At 36.7% G+C, this 20,256-nt stretch overlaps 1 protein-coding gene and 1 long non-coding RNA gene across 3 annotated transcripts in view; one reads left to right on the top strand and one right to left on the bottom strand.

Annotated features, from left to right (window-relative positions):
- The window catches only part of LOC309844734, a 134,085-nt gene that overhangs the window by 54,721 nt on the left and 59,108 nt on the right, over positions 1-20,256 (bottom strand). The gene's annotated exons all lie outside the window — the stretch shown is intronic.
- The window catches only part of PTPN12 (protein tyrosine phosphatase non-receptor type 12), a 94,696-nt gene that overhangs the window by 65,926 nt on the left and 8,514 nt on the right, over positions 1-20,256 (top strand). For both annotated transcript variants that reach the window (XM_082691887.1, XM_082691888.1), the window contains exons 9-13: positions 1,865-1,931; positions 4,537-4,614; positions 4,752-4,850; positions 12,053-12,141; positions 17,049-18,025. In XM_082691887.1, coding sequence (XP_082548013.1) covers positions 1,865-1,931; positions 4,537-4,614; positions 4,752-4,850; positions 12,053-12,141; positions 17,049-18,025 — 1,310 coding nt within the window. The remainder of the gene's footprint in view (positions 1-1,864; positions 1,932-4,536; positions 4,615-4,751; positions 4,851-12,052; positions 12,142-17,048; positions 18,026-20,256) is intronic.

The raw sequence follows: 20,256 nt of genomic DNA, 5'->3' as shown, positions 1-20,256 counted from the left end.
TACCCATAAATCTAATGTTAATTATAATTAGTTTGTGGGGTGGCTGTGTTCCCGTACTCTCCCTAATACTGTTATCTTGTTTGATTTAATGCCGGCATGACAGGCTACCCTTTTTTTTTAAAGATTTGATTTATTTATTTGAGAGAGAGTAAGAGAGCATGAAGGCGGGGAGGGTCAGAGGGAGAAGCAGACTCCCTGCCAAGCAGGGAGTCCAATACAGGACTCAATCCACGGACTCCAGGATCATGACCTGAGCTGAAGGCAGTTGCTTAACCAACTGAGCTACCCAGGCTCCCTTTTTTTTTTTCTTGGTTGTTTATATTCTTTTGTCAATTGCTTGTTTGTATACTTCGCCAGTTATTTCATAGCAGGCATTTATCTCTTAACAATTATGTTATAAATTCTTCATTTATCTTTATATATTCATTTATCTTCATTTATCTATATATATTTAACTTTATATAACTAAAAGTTAACAACTTTTAGTCTTGTTGTCAGTAGCATGGTTTTTAAGTGGTTTTTATTCTGCCAATCTTTTGCCACAGATAAATTTTAAGTTGTATGAGGTCAGAGTTATGAATCGTCATTTATGAGTTCTGTCCATTGAGATGCTTAGAGAGTCCTTCTGTGATAGTAATACATAAACTATCTTTTTAGCACTTCTATAGGTTTTTTTGTAAACCTCATCCATCTGGAGTTTTTTTTATGATTAAGGTATGAGGTATGAATCCAGGTTTTGCTCTTGGTAGGCTTACATTCCCTGTATCATTTATTGAATGGTCTAATCTTTACCCTTTCATGGGAGACTCCACCATTATGTAATACATACATATACTCAGATCTGTTTCTGAATTTTGGCAGTGTGTTTTATCAGTCTGGTTGTGTATATCTTTGTGTGACTTTAGTCACACTTTTAACCGTCAGATTTTAAATATATGTCATTTAACCCCTAGTAACTCAATGCAGTAATCTAGAAATGTTTTGATGTGAGGAATTGATAAATGTATCAACAGTTAAAAATTAATATTATGGATTAGTAAGAGCTTTTTAAAAATTACATTAAGTTGCTTATAGATTTATTTTATCAGGAAATCTTAGATGACATGTTTGACAAACTACTGATATTTCTAAAGGTTCCAAAATATGCATTAAAATGCTACCCAACTTTTTTTCTATCTAAAAACTACTCTGGTGATGTCAGTAATGTCTTCAGTTACTCACAGTGATTCCCAATCTTGAGATGCACGTCTCCTATCTCCCTCTAGTTGAGAGCAGTTGCTCTAATGTACTTTTGTCATGTTTTTAAAAAAAACCCTGCAGAATTTCACTTTACATTCTCTGGGTTCTATTAGTTCTTTAGGAGATGAGTACGTCACTCATCTTTGTTCTTCTGCTGAAATCACTGCTAGTGTTCAAACCAATTTCTAGGGCTTTGGTATTCCTCATCTTTTCTATACCTTTTGCAGATTGAAACGGTGTATTGTTTCCTCCTCTAAGGCACCAGAGCCATACTGGATGTAAAATAAATTTCTCTCTTCAAGTTATTATGTTGGCTAGACAGGATTTTCTGAGATAGAATTAGATTTCCAAATTAAAAGCTACTAGATATTCTGTGAATCACTTAGGTGTTCTCCGAATGTTAGAAGTTCCCTAAATTAAATAAAAACAAGATGTAAATACTAATGTTTAAGATGTTTGCCATGCATATACTTTAAGATATGATTTGTTTACTGAAATAGTAGAATATTGTCAGGTTTCTTAAATGATTTTTTTTGCTACTAAAAATTAACATGTTCATCCACATTTATTTTATAGTTATTTTATGACAAAAATCAAATTGTCCTTTCAAACTTTATATTTATAGTGCAGGCTGTGGAAGAACAGGTGCCATCTGTGCCATAGATTATACGTGGAATTTACTAAAAGCTGGGGTAAGAATCATTTTTATATAGCATTATATTCAGTTGATCTGTTATTATTTTCCAACTTAAGGGTAAATTGTAGTAAATTACAGCATGTGTTTCATTATGTTACTTCTTTAGAAATAGCTTTACTATGTAAGAAAAAAGGTAATAGAACTGGAAAAGGTATCAATGATGTATATTACGTTGAGATAATTTGTGAGGCAGAAAAGTAAACATGTTACCATCCCTTGTTCTATGTGAATTGACACCTAGATTTAGAATGGAAACTCCGGGTTGACTTTTCCAAATACAGAATCCTCATTGCCTTTTATATTTATTCTAGGTGTAAGTATAATCAGTTCAGTAAATATTTATGCCTAAATGGAAATACTATTTTATAGCGGTTAAGGATATTGAGTCTGGAGCCGAACTGCCCAGATTAAAATTCAGTCATTTACTGTCTGTGGGATTTGGGTTCAGTTACTTAATTTCATTGTGCCTCAGTTTTTTCAATATTAAAATATTAAATTTTAATTAATTTAAAATTTAATTAATATTAAAATATTAATAACTTGTAAAAAATAAATAAACCTTTGTAAAGTTCCTAGAACTATGTGTGTCCTACAAATAGCAAGTGCTCAGTTCAATGTTAGTTTTCATTAAAACTGGTGTTAATTGTTGTTACTACCGCTACTATTTCAAAGATGTTGTGTTCAATACTATGGAGGATATAGAGATAAATAAAACATAGCCCTTATTACAGATTTGAAAAACATTAGGTTGTCTCATTGTATGTAGATTTGCTTCTCTTGCTCATTCTGTAGTACTCATTTTCAATGCACTATTTCTTACAGCTTTTTAAAAAAAATTTTTTTTTTTTTTAAAGATTTTATTTATTTATTTGACAGAGAGAGAGCACAAGTAGGCAGAGGCAGGCAGAGAGAGAGGAAGAAGCAGGCTCCCCACTGAGCAGAGAGCCTGATGCGGGGCTCGATCCCAGGACCCTGGGATCATGACCTGAGCTGAAGGCAGAGGCTTTAACCCACTGAGCCACCCAGGCGCCCCTCAAATGAAAATCTTTAATTGAACAAAATTTAACTAGGATTCTAACCCATTTTTAACATGAAGGTCAAAGATTAAAAATGGGATGGAAAGAGGCATTAAATAAATAAATAAATAAACAAATGCCAGTAAGCAGAATAAACATCTGGTCATTCCAGGGACACCTGGGTGGCTCAGTGGGTTATAAACCTCTGCCTTCAGCTCAGGTCATGATTTCAGGGTCCTGGGATCAAGCCCCGCATCCGGCTCTCTGCTCTGCAGGGAGCTTGCTTCCCCCTCTGACTCTGCCTGCATCTCTGCCTACTTGTGATCTCCCTCTCTGTCAAATAAATAAAATCTTAAAAAAAATTTTTTTTCAGGATTTTATTTATTGATGAGAGAGAGTGCATGCAGAAGCAGGGGGAAGGGGCAGAGGGAGAAGGAGAAGCAGACTCTGCTATCAGGGAGCCTGATGTCAGACTAGATTTGAGGACCCTGGATCATGACCTGAGCTGAAGGCAGACTCTTAACTGACTGAGCCACCCAGGCACCCTTTAAAAATCTTTTGAAGTATATAAGGACTCTCAAATAGTAAGCCTGGGAACCTTTTTTTTTTTTTTTTTTTTAAGATTTTTAATTTATTTGACACAGAGAGATCATAAGTAGGCAGAGAGGCTGGCAGAGAGAGATGGGGAAGCGGGGCTTCATCCCAGGACCCTAGAATCTGACCTGAGCCAAAAGTAGAAGCTTAACTTGCTGAGCTACCCAGTCACCCAGCCTGGGAACCTTTTTAACTCTTCTTCTTTATCACTCCAAAATATTCTTGTTGATCACCCAGTTCTAATTGTTCTGCCTCAGAAAGTGTGCTTCAAATCTGTTTGTATCTTTTTTTTTTTTTTAGATTCCTTCAGTAAACTTCTACCTGTTTCTCCCCTTCAGACTCTTACCTTCCCTGCTGCAAAGCAGACTGAATGTCAGATCTGCTCATGTCAGTGTTACCTACTGTAGTAGTTCTGATTCCAGATGTACCAAAGAATTGTTGGGGATGTTTCACAGTCTCCAGAGATATAGCTGAGGGATCTGTATTTTGCCAACTTTCTTAGCTGGTCCTTACATAGCCAGCCCAGAAAGCAGTCACCTTTGGAATGAGTTCAAGCTCTATTATGTTTACAGACTGATTCCAGGTAGCCTTGTCCTCTTTCCTCCTTAAATACCTCTCCTTCTTTCTGTTTTAGGCTGTATCCACATCAAGTTTCTCAATTCCCCAAACCGATTATACATTTATTTAATCTGCTGTGCTTAGGTGTATTTCCTTAACTTTTTACTCCACACACCAATCAGTGCTAGTCAGTGTTTTTATTCCCACTGCACTGCAGTTATACTGTGGCTGGGTACTTACTTGTTCACTACCTCATTAGCTTGACGGCTGAGGGTCCAGATTAACTTTCTGTCTATAATGCCAACAACAGTGTCTGATGGATGGTAGGTCATGCTCAGCAAATGTTTTCAGTCATTCAGCATGTATAGAAGGTCTGTCTGAAACGTTAAAGGTCTATATGAAAGAGTTGATGTATTAAATTCTTTGTTTTAGAAAATACCAGAGGAATTTAATGTATTTAACTTAATACAAGAAATGAGAACACAAAGGCATTCTGCAGTGCAAACCAAGGTACTGTTTTTTGTTTCACTTTATAGACTGTATTTTTTTTTATGCCTTCTTGGTTTGTTTTTTGTTTTTGTTTTTGTTTTTCCAAATGTCTTTCCCTTGTTTATTTTCCCCTGTTTATCATGTCATCTCCCTAATAGGAGCAGTATGAGCTTGTTCATAGAGCTATCGCCCAACTGTTTGAAAAACAGCTGCAACTATATGAAATTCATGGAGCGCAGAAACTTGCCGAAGGAGTGGTAGGTGTTCTTGGCCTATTAATTTTAGAAAACTTCTTTCTTTCTTTCTTTTCTTCTTTCTTTCCTCCTAGAAAACCAGCCTTTCTTTTCCTTCCTTCCTTCCTTCCTTCCTTCCTTCCTTTTTTCTTTTAATTTTTTTAGGTAATTTCTACACCCAGTATGGGGCTCAAACTTGACACTAGGATCAAGAGTCCTATGCTCTACGACTGAGCCACCCAGGCACCCTGAAAACTTTTTTTTACCAAGATGTAATATTTAGCTTTTTAACAGTCATCTATGTTTTACCTGACATCAGTATATCTGTGACAGTTGTTCTTTTTATTTGACCTTGATTTTATTAACTCCTTTCCTTCTTCCTGTTTGCATCTCTCAATTGTCATGGATATTTAATGACTCCAGTACAAGTTAAATAATATTCAAAGTAGAATATAGTTAGAAAGATAGGTCTTGGGATGCCTGGGTGGCTCAGTTGGTTAAGCAGCTGCCTTCGGCTCAGTTCATGATCCCAGCGTGCTGGGATCGAGTCCCACATCAGGCTCCTTGCTCGGCGGGGAGCCTGCTTCTCCCTCTGCCTCTGCCTGTCATTCTGTCTGCCTGTGCTCGCTCTCTCCCCCTCTCTCTCTCTGATAAATAAATAAAATCTTAAAAAAAAAAAAAAGAAAGATAGGTCTTGTGTCAAAAATCTTTACTGTTTCACATACAAATTACTTCTAACAAAATTAACTGCATTGTTCTCTCTTTTCTTCTACCCCCCAACCTAAGTAATTTTAAGTTGATTCTACATGAATTAAATTGTGTTCTTGGTCATGATGATAAAAAGTGTTGTAGTTAATTTTGCAGGCTTTTTAATTAAGCAGAATTACAGCCTACAGTGAAGTCCCTTTTTGGCATGTATTTAGTTGTGTCATTTTAGCCTTAAAGATCTTATTGGACTTTCAGACATTTTGACTTGACAAAAATAGTTTGTTCTCATAGTGTTCTCATGTCTGCCTCTTTAGTTAGAAAAACTAGTTCTTTTATTTGCTGTCTTTCTGTAATCATCTTGTCCTTGAAAGTATTGAGTTATTTTTTTGATAAAATTTCTTTGTTTTTATCCCTGAACCTGATAGCCATCACATGATAAATCAACTTAGTCTCAATAACTGAAGTAAAATGAGGAAATAAGTTGCAAAATTTATAACCTTTGTTTCCTTTTTCTTCTTCACATTGTTTTTGGCATTTTCCCAGACTATATGTTTGAAATTTCTTGGTTTTATAAATGAGAGACTTGTTACCAAATGCTGATCTCAGTGTCTTAATTTAATATTGATCCATGAGTTTTAGGGACTGTGTATTTCCTTTATTAGCCAAGTGATAATTATAGATTATTTTATAACTGGAACCTTGCGTCCTTTGACCTCCTTTACCCATTTCACCCACCTCCCACCTCTGGCAAGCACCAATCTGTTCTTTTTATCTCTGAGTTCAGTTTTTTGTTTGTTCTTAGATTCCACAGATAGGTGAGATCATATGGTATTTGTCTTTCTCTGTTAGACTTCTTTCACTTAGTATAATGCTCTCAAGGTCCATCCCTGTTGCTGGAAATGCCAAGAACTCTTTCTTTTTTATGACTGAATGATATTCCATTGTGCGTATGTGTCACATTTTTTTATCCATTCTTTGATAAATGGACATTTGGGTTGCTTTCATGTCTTGGCTCTTGTAACTAAGGCGACAGTGAACATGGTGGTACATGTGTCTTTTTGTTTTCACTTTCTTTAGATAAATACCCAGAAATGGGATTATTGGATCATATGATAGTTCTTTTTTTTTTTTTTTTTTTTTAATTTTTGAGGAACCTCCACATTGTTTCCATTCCATATAGCTGCACTAGTTTACATCCCCACCAACAGTGCATGAGGTTTTCCTTATCTCCACATCCTCTCTAACACTTGTTATTTCTTGTCTTTTTGATGCTAGCCATTCTAACAGGTATCTGGTCTCGTCGTGGTTCTGATTTGTATTTCCGTAATGATTAGTGATGTTGAACATATTTTCCTATATTCCTGTTGACGATCTGTATGTCCTCTTTGAAGAAAGGTCTATTCAATTCTCCCATTTTTAATCAATTTGTTTGTTGGGTTTTTTTTGCTATTCAGAATAGTTCTCTTATTTCATAGGTTGCCTTTTCAATTTGTTGATAGTTTCCTTTGCTGTGTAGAAGCTTTTTAGTTTGATGTAGTCCCACTTGTTTATTTTTGCTTTTGTTGTCTTTACTTGAAAATAATTTTAATGCAGTATTTAGTGTCTTCAAAGCTTTTAAGTGTATTTAAGTAATTTCTAGAAAATGATATGTGATAAATATTGCATTGCTCTTTCATCTTTGTTTTCTCATTATCTGATTGTTTTTAGGTTTTATTCCATAAATTAAACTTCCATTAGTCTGAATTTCACACTAGGATTATAATTGTGTTATAGAATGTTTCTGTCTGATACGTCAGAGGTTTACAGATAAGGAATAGAAGAAAGATGGTACGCATGTTACGGGATGAGATGAAATACCATCTTATGGCAGATTAATGGTTATTTCAAGCCTACTTTCTTATGTCATTGCCTGGTACATAGGAGACACCCACTAAATGTTTGCTAACTGAATTTAAAATGTTAGATTATGTCCTTGCATTTTAAAGCTGAAATGGTGACTGCTGGATTACCTCTGGGCGAGATGGGTTTCTATTTTGTGAAAAAGAAAAACAGTTTTCCAAGGAATCGATTCTGAGAAAACTGTATTTGGTAAGAATAAATATATTGCCATATTGCCAAAGGTTGTGTACTGTAGTGTCTGACACTATGTAACTATATAACTCAGTGGATGAGTGGATTTGAAAAGGGGAAGGACAACTGAAAAGATAGCTTTATCATTCTAGGTAATTTTTTGGTAGTGTCCTCTTAAGAAATCTTGCTTTCTAGGTATTTCTGAATCTAGTTGACTGTTTTTATAGCAGGTTTATATGTGGTTGGAGACCATAAATCCCACTCAGAAAAAAATTGGAATCTAAAAAGTTGGAGAGAATCATCTTGGAACTGTGTAGTTGAGTAAAATGATTAGAAATATATTACTTAATGTTTCTGAACCTATGTTGTGAGATATAGTTATAAATATATTTATTATTTCTCTGATTTAAAGGTAAAGTTTAAAAAAAAAAAAACAGACAAAAAACTCTTAAAATGTTTGTTCCAGAATTACTTTGATAGTAATTTTGGTTGGAATGCTGATCAACAATATAGGACTCTACAATAAATGATATTTGTTAGAGATATTTACAACCAAGATGACTTTCCAGAGTAGGAGATCTAAAAAAGTTTATTCTGGAATTGAGTAGCCTATTGATCTGGGATTTAGAAACACTTCAGTAAGCAAATATCTGTAAGATGTACATGCATGCCTTTTTATCTCTTATATAAAAGACCAGTTATCAATACCAGGATTTTCAATTCTAGAATTATGGAGTAATAGCAACAATAGTTTGTGTTATCATCTTTCTGTTGTTATTGTATATTTTATTTATTTTTTAAGATTATTTATTTATTTATTTGACAGAGATCACAAGTAGGCAGAGAGGCAGGCAGAGAGAGAGGGGGGGAAGCAGGCTCACCGCTGAGCAGGGAGCCCAATGCAGTGCTCCATTCCAGGACCCCGGGATCATGATCTGAGCCGAAGACAGAGGCTTTAACCCACTGAGCCACCCAGGCGCCCCTGTACATTTTAGATGTGATACTGAATTCTGAGTATTTTTTCCTCAAATGTAATGTCCTTTGTTTTTAAAGCACTTTGGTTTAATATTTATTTTGTTTTGCAGTTGGTAATATATCTTTAAGTATTTGATGATTAGGTTCATATCTTCTTTTGTGGCCTCTGATATGGCTGTTATGTAGTAAATATTAAGACACAAAATTAGTGAAATGAGTGAAGGTGGTCAAAGGTAAAAAAATAACTTTAGTATGCTCTTCTTGAAACAAAAGAATATACTAGAACCTAATTTCAGTAGATTATTTAATTGCTAAAATTCCTTTCACCTTCAAAAGTTGGTGATTATTTCAGTTGGTAATAAAAGCCCCTTAAGAGAGCTATATACATTAGGACAAATGAGAAGACAAAAGCTATGTTAATATTGTCAGGAGATCTGAGTAGAGCAAACGTTACTATAGGAAAAATAAGGAATCTAAGAAGAACATTGTCCTATTTTGAAGTCCAGTAGCCAGGAGGATTTGTTCACGCTGTGCAGGCAGTGGTTCTCTGAGCTGCATTTCTATTCTACCACATTGATTTCTTTCATCAGATGAAATTTAGCATGTTCAAAAGTCTTACCTCCCCCCAGAGTTTGTTTTCCTCTTTTGGCCCTTTCTGTTAATGGTTCCACCGTTCTCTCATTTATCCAGAATGAGGAATCCTTCATGACGCCTTCTTTCCTTCGTCATATTTGTTTGAAAATGCCCTTAATTTATCTTCTTACTCCCTTCCCACTGATTCCCTTCCATACTCTGTTCTTTTCTTTTTTCTTCTCAATATCTTATCTATCTCTCTCTTTATTTTTAATGTATTATTTAGTTATTTGAGTGAGAGCGAGCAGGATTAGCAGTGGGGGTCAGAGGGAGAAGCAGACTCCCCATTGCGCAGGAAGCCCAATTTGGAGCTTGATTCCAAGACCCTGGGATCATGACATAAGCCAAAGGTGGATGGCCAACCCACTGAGCTACCCAAGCACCCCTCTTACCTGTCTCTTAATGTCATTCTACATGCTGCCTTAATACTCTCAACTTCTTAATATTTTTCAGCTATATCCTTTTTTTTCAGCTATATTCTTAAGATTCAAGCCTACTTTCTTATCTCCGCTTTCACTACTTTATGATTTTATGATTACCCCTTTACTTCCTAATTTGGTAATATTACTAGACTATACATCTTGGAGTTAAGTACTAGTTACTTGACATTTTTTGTATCCCCTCTAGTGATTACTGTTTAGTGCATGTCTCATATTGATCCACATTGCCTTACCTATTATTCCAGAATCCAAAATGCTCTAAAAACCTAAAGTTGTAGGGAGGAGGGGAGAGAGAAGAGAAGGGGGAAAAGAGAGGTGAGAGTGTTGATTTGGTATTACACTCATTTGACAGGAAAACCTGACTTGACTTGAGGCTGTTCATATTGTACTATAAAAAATCGGTGTGTTTTACAGATTAGAAGCAGTTTCATATGGTTAACCTTTATTTAACCTACTTAATGTAAATGTGTACAAATTTTGCTACAAAAATATTAATTGTTATGGGACTGTGTAAGCAAATGAATTATCTTTATGATGCAAAGAATGTCTAAATTCTGGTGATGTTTGAGGATCTAAGTTTGGCATCCAAAAGACCTGATCTACCTTAGGCAATACCAATTTATATTTGTCTAGGTGTAATAATAATTAGTGCTCCCATTTCCGTTCACAAAGAGCCCTGATTCGGACAATAGATTACCTGGTACCCTACCTTAGCAGATATCACTACAACAGATGCCTTTGTTATGGCTAGGTGACTTTAATTAAGAGTGAAAATAGGTCAGAGTAAGATACATATTAAGATGCATAAAACTCTTCTAATACATCTGATTATGTATCAGGAGACGGGGTACACTGAAAATTGTGGAAAAGCTGAGATCTCTGTTTTCCTTAGTTGGGCATACTTAGTTAAAAAAAAGTCACTGGCAAGAAACAGTTACAAAGGCAGAGAAAGTGCTACGATGGACACAGTAAGAGTGTCTTTTGATGTAAAAAAAAAAAAAAGGCAACTACAGTTTGAGAGTTCTTTAATCATAGTGTGTGTAAAGATAGCTTCTTTTCTTTAAAATTAATCTGAGATGTTGGCAAGGGTAAAAATCATTGTCTTCTGGCCTGTTAACATATCCTAGCCAGATAAAACTGAGTTACTTCCTTGAGGGTAAAACTAATTCAAGGCAGTATTTTATGTATTAATTTCACAACTCTTCTATTCACAGTTCTAAACACAACCTAAGATTCTTTAAACTGTATTGACGCTGGAACATCCATGTTAAGGAATATTACTGGTCCTCGAGACCAGCAAGAACAAGGAAATCCCTGAATTGGGCTCTGTCTGCCTTTTTGGGGTTTATTTGGTTAGGGAGTGATACAAGGGCTATATATGCTAATGGAGCAGGGCACTCTGTGGTGATAAAGGGAGGGCAAAGAGTGATTGAAATGCAATCTGGGCCTGCTTAAAAGTACTAGATAGCAAGAGGAATCCCAAAAAATTGGGAAAAGTAAAAGATAGAAGCCTTATTTTGTTGGCTTTATCCCCCCTCTCTGTACATGTTTAGATTATACTGGTAGTGATGCCTGAAAAAGGTGGTATCTTTTTTTATCTTTATATTCTTGGAAATCTGTTCCTTTATAGTAGCATTTGAAATGTGTTGAAAAGCCATGGTACACAATTAAGTTTTCAGTAACTGGAGATAGACTGGGTTTGTTTTTGTTTTTGTTTTAAGTTTATTTATTTATTTTTTAGTAATCTCTATCCAGTGTAGGGCTAAAACTCATGACCCCAAGATCAGGAGTCACATGCTCTTTTGATTGAGCCAGCCAGGAGTCCCAGACTCGTGTTTTGTTTTGTTTTGTTTAATCATTTAAATTTATTTATTTATTTATTTATTTCTAAAGATACATATATATTTTTTATTAACATATAATGTATTATTTGCCCCAGGGGTACAGGTCTGTGAATCGTCCGGCTTATACACTGCACAGCACTCACTGTAGCACACCCTCCCCAAATGTCCGTAACCCCACCCCCCTCTCCATACCACACCCCTCCACACACACCCCCGCATTTGTTGATATTAAGAGTCTCTTATGGTTTATCTACCTCCCAATCCCATCTTGTTTCATTTTTTCCTTCCCTACCCTCAAACCCTCCACTTCGCCTTTCAAATTCCTCTATCAGGGAGATCATATGATAATTGATAGACTGTTCTTTGATACTAATTTTTCTCATTGAAGTTTGGCCCTTATTTAATCTAAAATATAGAGAATATAAAACTTTTTGTTGTTTGGGAAAATTGGCATTATTTTAAAAATTGAAAAGCCTAGAGGCAGTTTATGTGAAACATGAAAAAGGAGAATTACTTTTCTTCTAACTTTAATGAAGCATTTTTCCTCCCCTCTCAGGAGAATGAAATTAACACTGAAAATATGGTCAGCTCCATAGATCCTGACAAACAAGATTCTCCTCCTCCAAAACCACCAAGGACCCGCAGGTATTGTACGTCACATTTTCTTTGAAAGGATATTTTTATTTTACCCACTGTTAATTAAATTCTGATTATTTCCAAATTATTTTTATAACTTTTATCATTCTTTTGTCTTGGTTTTGGCATGTACATGGCAGCTGATTTGTTACTGGTGTACTAAAAATTCTGTTGCACTTTGGGTAAAATCTCAGTAGTACCCTGTACCAGAGTAGTGAACATAACTGTGAATTTATAGTAGCTCATATTTTGGTATGTAGTACAATTAAATTTTTAAATACTCTATAAAGATTTCAGTTTTTGCATAATGACTAAAAAAGTAATATTGTCAAAAATTGTATGCGCATTAAAGAAATTAATAATATTACTAGCAAAGATGAGTTTGTTTCTCTCAGCATTTTATTACTTTCATACCAAACTCATTTGTAATAAAGTCAAGATATATTCTTGTATTCCTTTTTATTTCTTTTTTCTTTTAGGGTAGCTGCTAAGTCAGTTACGTGGTAGTATAGAAAGAATATAGGTAAAATCAGAAAGCTTTAGTTTCAAGTCCTTTTCACCTGTTTACCACCTTTGAAGTTGTGATTAAGTTACTTAACTTACTTGATCCCGGGTTGGTTTTGTTTTTTTGTTTTTTGTTTTTTCTTTTTTAAGATTTTATTTATTTATTTGACAGATAGAGATCACAAGTAGGCAGGGCAGCAGGCAGAGAGAGAGGGAAGCAGGCTCCCCACTGAGCAGAGAGCCCGATGCGCGGCTCGAACCCAGGATCCTGGGATCATGACCTGAGCCGAAGGCAGAGGCTTTAACCCACTGAGCCACCCAGGCGCCCTGGTTTTGTTTTTTTTAAAAGTATTGTCCTAAGGATGAAATGAGATAAACTATGTGAAAATGCTACATATAGGACTTGGCACATACTAGATTTCCATTACATATTAGTTTTCTCATGATAGTGTAGAATTAAAATGGTGTTAATTGAATTACTTTTTAACTTTTTTTAAATTAACATAAAATGTATGTTGCCCCAGGGGTACAGGTCTGTGAATCGCTAGGTTTACATACTTCACAGCACTCACCATAGCACATACCCTCCCCAATGTCCATAACCCCACCACCCTCTCCCTCCCCATCACCCTCAGTTTGTTTTGTGACAGTAAGAGTCTCATAGTTTGTCTCTCTCCTGACCCCATCTTGTTTCATTTATTCCTTCCCTACCCCCCCAAACCCCTCACATTGCCTCTCAAATTCCTCATATCAGGGAGATCATATGATAATTGTCTTTCTTTGATTGACTTACTTTGCTAAGCATAATACCTGCTAGCTCCATCCACGTTGCAAATGGCAAGATTTCATTTCTTTTGATGGCTGCACAGTATTCCATTTTACACACAAACACACACACACACCACTTCTTCTTTATCCATTCATCTATTGATGGACATCCAGGTTCTTTCCATAGTTTGGCTATTGTGGACATTGCTGCTATAAACATTTGGGTGCACGTGCCCCTTTGGATCACTCTGTTTGTATCTTTAGGGTAAATACCCAGCAATTGCTGGGTCGTAAGGTAGCTCTATTTTCAACTTTGAGGAGCCTCCCTGCTGTTTTCCAGAGTGGGTGCATCAGCTTGCATAATTGAATTACTTTTAAAAGGAGGCACAGTAGAAGATCTGTAATAATAAACTATTAGAATGGCTTATCCAGGATCTTGTTTTAAGCAAAGATCTGCCCAAATGGATTGGCCATCCCTCAAAGTAGGACTTCTTTTATATAGGATTCAACAATTTTTTTTCTCCTTAAAAGTTTGCTAGACATTGGGGTACCTGGTTGGCTCAGTCGGTTAAGTATGTGCCTTAGGCTCAGGTCATGATCTTGGAGTCTGAGGATCGAGCCCCATGTCCTGCTCCCTGCTCAGTGGGGAGTCTGCTTCTCCCTCTGCTCCTCCCCCTGCTCCTTCTCTCTTTCTCTCTTTCTCACTCACTCTCCCAAATAAATAAAATCTAAAAAAAATAAAAAAAGTGAGGGGCGTCTGGGTGGCTCAGTGGGTTAAAGCCTCTGCCTTCGGCTCAGATCATGATCTCAGGGTCCTGGGATCAAGCCCCGCATCAGGCTCTCTGCTCGGCAGGAAAACTGCTTCCACCTTCTCTCTGCCTGCCTCTCTGCCTGCTTGTGATCTCTGTCAAATAAATAAATAAAATCTTTAAAAATAAAATGTGAGTGTTGGACACTATAGTGAACAATCCATATGTTGCATATATTTTTTGTGGCTGGGCTTAGAATAAGTTCTATTTAAGTGTGTTAAGCCTTGTTGTAACCTTACATCAAGGAAGGATGAGGAAAAAAAGTCTGTTAGTGTAATTACCAGTCACATTTGAGTAGCCACAAAAACCCACAAAGGGACACAAGGAAACTTTGAGGTGATGGATATTACTTTTTAATTTTTTTTAAATCAACATAAAATGTATGTTGCCCCAGGGGTACAGGTCTGTGAATCGCTAGGTTTACATACTTCACCGCACTCACCATAGCACATACCCTCCCCAATGTTTATTACCTTGATTGTGGTGATAGTATCATGGGTATATGCACATGTCCAAACTCATCACATTATACATAAAATATATTGGTTTTTGTATATAAACTATACCTAAGTAAAGCTATTTTTAAAAATGTGAATTATCAACATATCCTACGCAGACTGCTTCCAAAAAGCACTTAGAATATTCTTGATTAAGGGGTACCTGAGTGGCTCAGTCGGTTGAACATCTGACTCTTGATTTCATCTCAGGTCATGGTCTCATGGGTTGTGGGATCAAGTCATGTATCTGGCTGTAAACTCAGCAGGAGTCAGCTTAAGATTCTCTCTCTCCCTCTCCCTCTGGCCCTCCTCACCCACACGCATACATGTGTGTACACGCTCTCTCAAATAAATCTTAAGAAAAAGATTACTGGTTAAATAAGCCTGCTTGAACACATTTAACTCTGGTCCCTCCATGAACTTCCTAAAATTATAGTGAAGGGATATAAAAATGTATAGAGATTAAAAAACAAAATTGGAGAGGGGTGGCATCAGATACGTCAACAAAATTGTAGAAAGCACATGGCCATTGAAAAGGGACTTAAAAGAGAAAGCTAAAACTTGCTTTCCTGTAGGTGGAGGTAACCTGTAAGAACCAACATGATTTTCTTTTTCTTTCTTTCTTTTTTTTTTTTTTTTAGATTTTATTTATTTATTTGACAGAGAGATCACAAATAGGCAGAGAGGAGGTAGTCAGAGAGAGAGAGGAAGGGAAGCAGGCTCCCCACTGAGCAGAGAGCCCGATACGGGACTCGATCCCAGGACCCTGAGATCATGACCTGAGCCGAAGGCAGCGGCTTGACCCACTGAGCCACCCAGGCGCCCCCAACATGATTTTCCAAAGAACCCCCAGAAAAGCTCAGAAATTGGAAGGCCTCCTTAAGGCTGGTGTGTAGGATGGGACTAAAAACAAGAAGAGTATTTAAGTACTCTATAGAGTGTTTTGAGTATTAATGAGTTCATGATACCAGATTCCTTACATTAAATTGAGCAAAGGACTGCTTCTCCTTACATCATTTGGACACACAGGAAGGATTTACTCTGGAGCAGTTGAACCAGGGAGTCTCTGGATTCAAGGACGTCAGGTCCTGGTGATGGTGGGGTTTGTAGTGCCTTGCTGCAAACAGGAATATGTATGCTGAATGGTCAGATCCTCCAGCTCCCTTGCTGCCAGATTGCTGCTGGGAGAGAATCTCCCTCTGGAAGAACTAACCAACCCAAGAGATGAAATGTGTACTTATTCATGGTTGTGGCCCACCAGTGATTTGCAAGGGCGGTACTCAGTTACCATGCAGTTAGATGACCACTTAGCCACAAGCCTCAAGCCTTCCCCCTTACATAATATGTAGACATCTTATAGTAATTTTTAATACTCCATTCTTTTTTTTCCCAAAGATTTTATTTCTTTATTTGAGAGAGAGCAAGAGAGTGAATGAGTAGAGGTGGGGTGGGGCAGAGAAGAGAGGGAGAAGCAGACTCCCTGTTGAATGGGGAGCCTGATGTGGGGCTTGATCTCAGGACCCTGAGATCTTGACCTGAGCTGAAGGCAGACACTTAACTGACTGAGCCACCCAGGCAGTTCTGCCTCCTGTATATAGTTCTTAAGGAGCAACTGAGGATATGGCCACCAAAACAAGGAAGTGGAACTAGAAAAACTAAGTTGGGACCTGGAAAACAGAAGGGTCTGACACAGGAGAGAACAACAGCTCTGTGGTGACCCAGGTAGTCAGTGGTACACACTGGAGCACAGGGCCAAGGATCTTAAAGGAACATCTGTGGTATTGATAGTTACCTAGTGTGCTTGATTGACCATTTAAAAGGAGGTGTACAAATCTGTTAGAAAGTTCAAAGAAGGGCTGAATTACTGATGATACACAGAAAACTAAGCCATCTGAAACCCAAGACAATTAAGAAAAACAGGAAGTTGTGTAAGAAAATACAGGAAATCGTGGTGTCATCTGTAAGAATATCTTTAGTCATAAGATTGAATTAAATGTTACAATAGAACAGTATTGAGAAGATGGAAAAGATACACAGTAGGAAGACAATGGAGAATGTGTGAGGGAAATCAAAAAATAGCAATTTATGCATTTTGAAATATTTTGAAATTATGGAAATGAATCTTAGAAGCAGCTATTTAAAAAAGATAAAAGTTCATGTCTCTGGATAGTGGAAGGGCTGTGGGAGGAGACTGCTGTTTTTCATCAAAAATTCTTGTATTGGTAAATAGTGCACATGTATTACCTTATTAACCATTAAATTTTGTTTGACAGTTTATAATTTTTTATTCATAAAGGAATGAATATTCTTATTATACTCTTTTCTTACTGTTTTTCAGTTGCCTTGTAGAAGGGGATGCCAAGGAAGAAATACTTCAGCCACCAGAACCTCATCCAGTGCCACCCATCTTGACACCCTCTCCCCCTTCAGCTTTTCCAACAGTCACGACTGTGTGGCAGGACAATGACAGATACCATCCAAAGCCAGTGTTGCATATGGTTTCATCAGAACAACATTCAACAGACCTCAACAGAAACTACAACAAATCAGCAGATCTTCCAGGGAAAAATGAATCAGCTGGTGAACAGATGGATAAGAAATTGGAGCGAAATTTAAGTTTTGAGATTAAGAAGGTCCCCCTCCAAGAGGGACCAAAAAGTTTTGATGGGAACACGCTTTTGAATAGGGGACATGCCATTAAAATTAAATCGACTCCACCTTGTATAGGTGATAAAATCTCTAAGTCACAGGAATTGAGTTCAGGGGATCTAAAAGTTGATGATGTCTCTCAGAATTCTTGTGTGGACTGTAGTGCAACACAGTTGAATAAAGTTCCACTTACTCCACCAGAAGAATCACAGAAGAATTCATGCACACCTCCAAGGCCAGACCGCTTGCCTCTTGATGAGAAAGGACATGTAACATGGTCATTTCATGGACCTGAAAATACCCTACCCAGGCCTGATTCATCGGAAAGCAAATCCTCAGATATCCACTGTCAAGCAGTGAAAACTGTGAGTCTAACACCGAGCCCCGCAACACCAGCTGAGATCCAGGATCTTGCAGATCATCCCAACAGTCCGCCTCTATTCAGAGCACCCCTTAGTTTCACTAATCCTCTTCACTCTGATGACTCGGACTCAGATGAAAGAAACTCTGATGGTGCTGTGACCACAAATAAAACTAATATTTCAACAGCAAGTGCCACGGTTTCTGCTGCCACTAGTACTGAAAGCATTTCTACAAGGAAAGTATTGCCAATGTCCATTGCTAGACATGATATAGCAGGAACAATTCATTCAGGTGCTGAAAAAGGTAATAATAACAGTATCTAACACTTAAATATTTTTATTCTGTGCCAGTCACTGTTCTAAGCATTTCTCTGTATTAATTATGTTCTATTCCACATTTCACTCTAGTACCTACAGCAGAATTTCAGTATCTTACATACTTTTTTCTAAAAGTAAGCTTTTGTATATTGTTTCCTTAATTTGGTTAATTGAATCATTAGTTTTTGTGTTTCCCAGATATTTCAGTTGATGTAACTGAAAATTTTTGTGTTTTTTTTTTCTTCCTGTGTTACAGTTTTTATTATTTTCTGTGGGTTAAGAGATTTAGCTCACTGAATAATTAGAAATCCTTTGGGGAAGATAGAATGGCTTAAAGTAACAGTGACACAAATAATGTGGGCTGGCTTGACTGGCCACTTAATTTCATCCACGTTTATCACAAATACTGGTTAATCATCTTTTTCTGCTTGTTTAACTACAAAACACCTTTTAAAACAATTCTCTTCACAAAATACTTGCAAATGAAGCTACTTTCAACTCTGAGATTAACCAAGAAGCAAAATTGCAACTACTTAGCAGAATACAGGAAATTTAATTAAGTCAGTAGTGAATGTGATATATCCTCCTTATCTAAGTCACTGCTACTATTATTTAATTAATGAATCTCTTTTTAAAACTGTCTTAGGTTTTCAAAGTAATACGTACATTTGGTTCCCAAGATGTATTGTTGGTTGTTGAAACTCATATTTAATCTACTAAAAAAAATCCTGGCTGCCTTCTTAAATAGGCCATAAAGTTGAGAGCTAATGTAATAAACACAAAAGCTATTATGGGTAGATTGATTATCAGTGGTCATTTACTTGTCAGTGAACTTTGGTCTTGACTTACATAGGTTGGTATTTACAAAGTGCGGGCAAAGTAAGTACTGTGAACTTGAAAGATAACTTCGTTTTTCTATTTCTAACCTAATAAGTACCACTCATACTATGGTGCCTTTATTTCCCCCAGCTCCCACATACTGTGTTTTTTAATCTTGAGAATGTATCTGGTAGAGTAAGGAGAATCTAAGTAGTTTCTTAAATTTACAGGATTCTCTGTAGTCTTGATTCTTCTCTCTCTCTCTCTCTCTGTGTGTGTGTGTGTGTGTGTTAAATAAATAAAATAAGATTTTATTTATTTATTCCAGAGAGAGAGTGGAGGTGAGGGAGAAGCAGTAGGAAAGGGACAAGCAGACTCCATGCTGAGTACAGAGCCCAGTGCAGGGCTCCATTTCAGGACCAGATCACAATCCAAGCTGAAGCTAAGCATCAGACACTTAACTGACTGAGCCACAGGCACCCCTCTTCTGGATCTTCAGAAGATGATGGTTACCGCCATAAATACTACTTTACCAGTTAGCCATAATTTAAAATTGTTAATATCTTTTTCTTCCTCCACTTTGGAGTTTGAAAAATGACTGCCAAGCTATAACTATGCAAGAAAATGAGTTGCAATTTTCATTTTAGGTTTTTGTAGCATGTCAGGCATGTATCTTGTACCTAGGAAATATATTTCTTTAAACCATTCATGGAAATAGAATTTGGTGTGAGGACAGAAAGGATATGCTCATAAAAAGATATTACTACCTGATGAGTCTTTCTCTGATAATAGAAGGAGTTCCTTTAAAATACAAAATACTCTGTAAGGATAGTTGAAATCATCCTGCTGTATACCACCTCACTTGTATTCTCTCTATTTTATTCGTATGCCAAGGCAAAGATAGTTATAAATGTGATTTATGGTTTCCTTTTGCCCTATTCTAACTATACTAAATGGGTTTGGTATTAACTGAAAATTTTCCTGTGTAAGTATTCCATACTATGACTTGACAACAACAAGGAGTCCTATTTTTAATGTTTAGTTTAATTTGCTTTATAGATGAATCACTGGCATAAGAATTAGGTTTTTGTTTGCTTGTTCTAGAACTTGTTAGGGAGTTAAGCAGAATAATTTTGTTTTGATTCCTTAAACACCCTTTTGTGTAAGTTACTGCCTGACAAAAATTCCTGGCTGTGAATTCTTATTTTAATATTGACTCAGGCCTCCTGAAAGATTTCTCCAACTTGGCTACACTAAGTCCCCATTCAGTGTATGATTTGCAAAAAGCCTGTGTAAAATATGCAGTCCTTGGTTGGATACCCTCTAAAACAGAAGTTCATAACATAGGAAAGGCGATCCCGAAATCCAAGGAAAAACATGGAGCTGAGAAGCAAGAGC

This window comes from Mustela nivalis (genome assembly GCF_964662115.1).
Source record: "Mustela nivalis genome assembly, chromosome: 12".
Taxonomy (NCBI): Eukaryota; Metazoa; Chordata; class Mammalia; order Carnivora; family Mustelidae; genus Mustela; species Mustela nivalis.
Note: the sequence above shows the minus strand (reverse complement) of the source record. Positions and strands in the feature narration are given on the sequence as shown.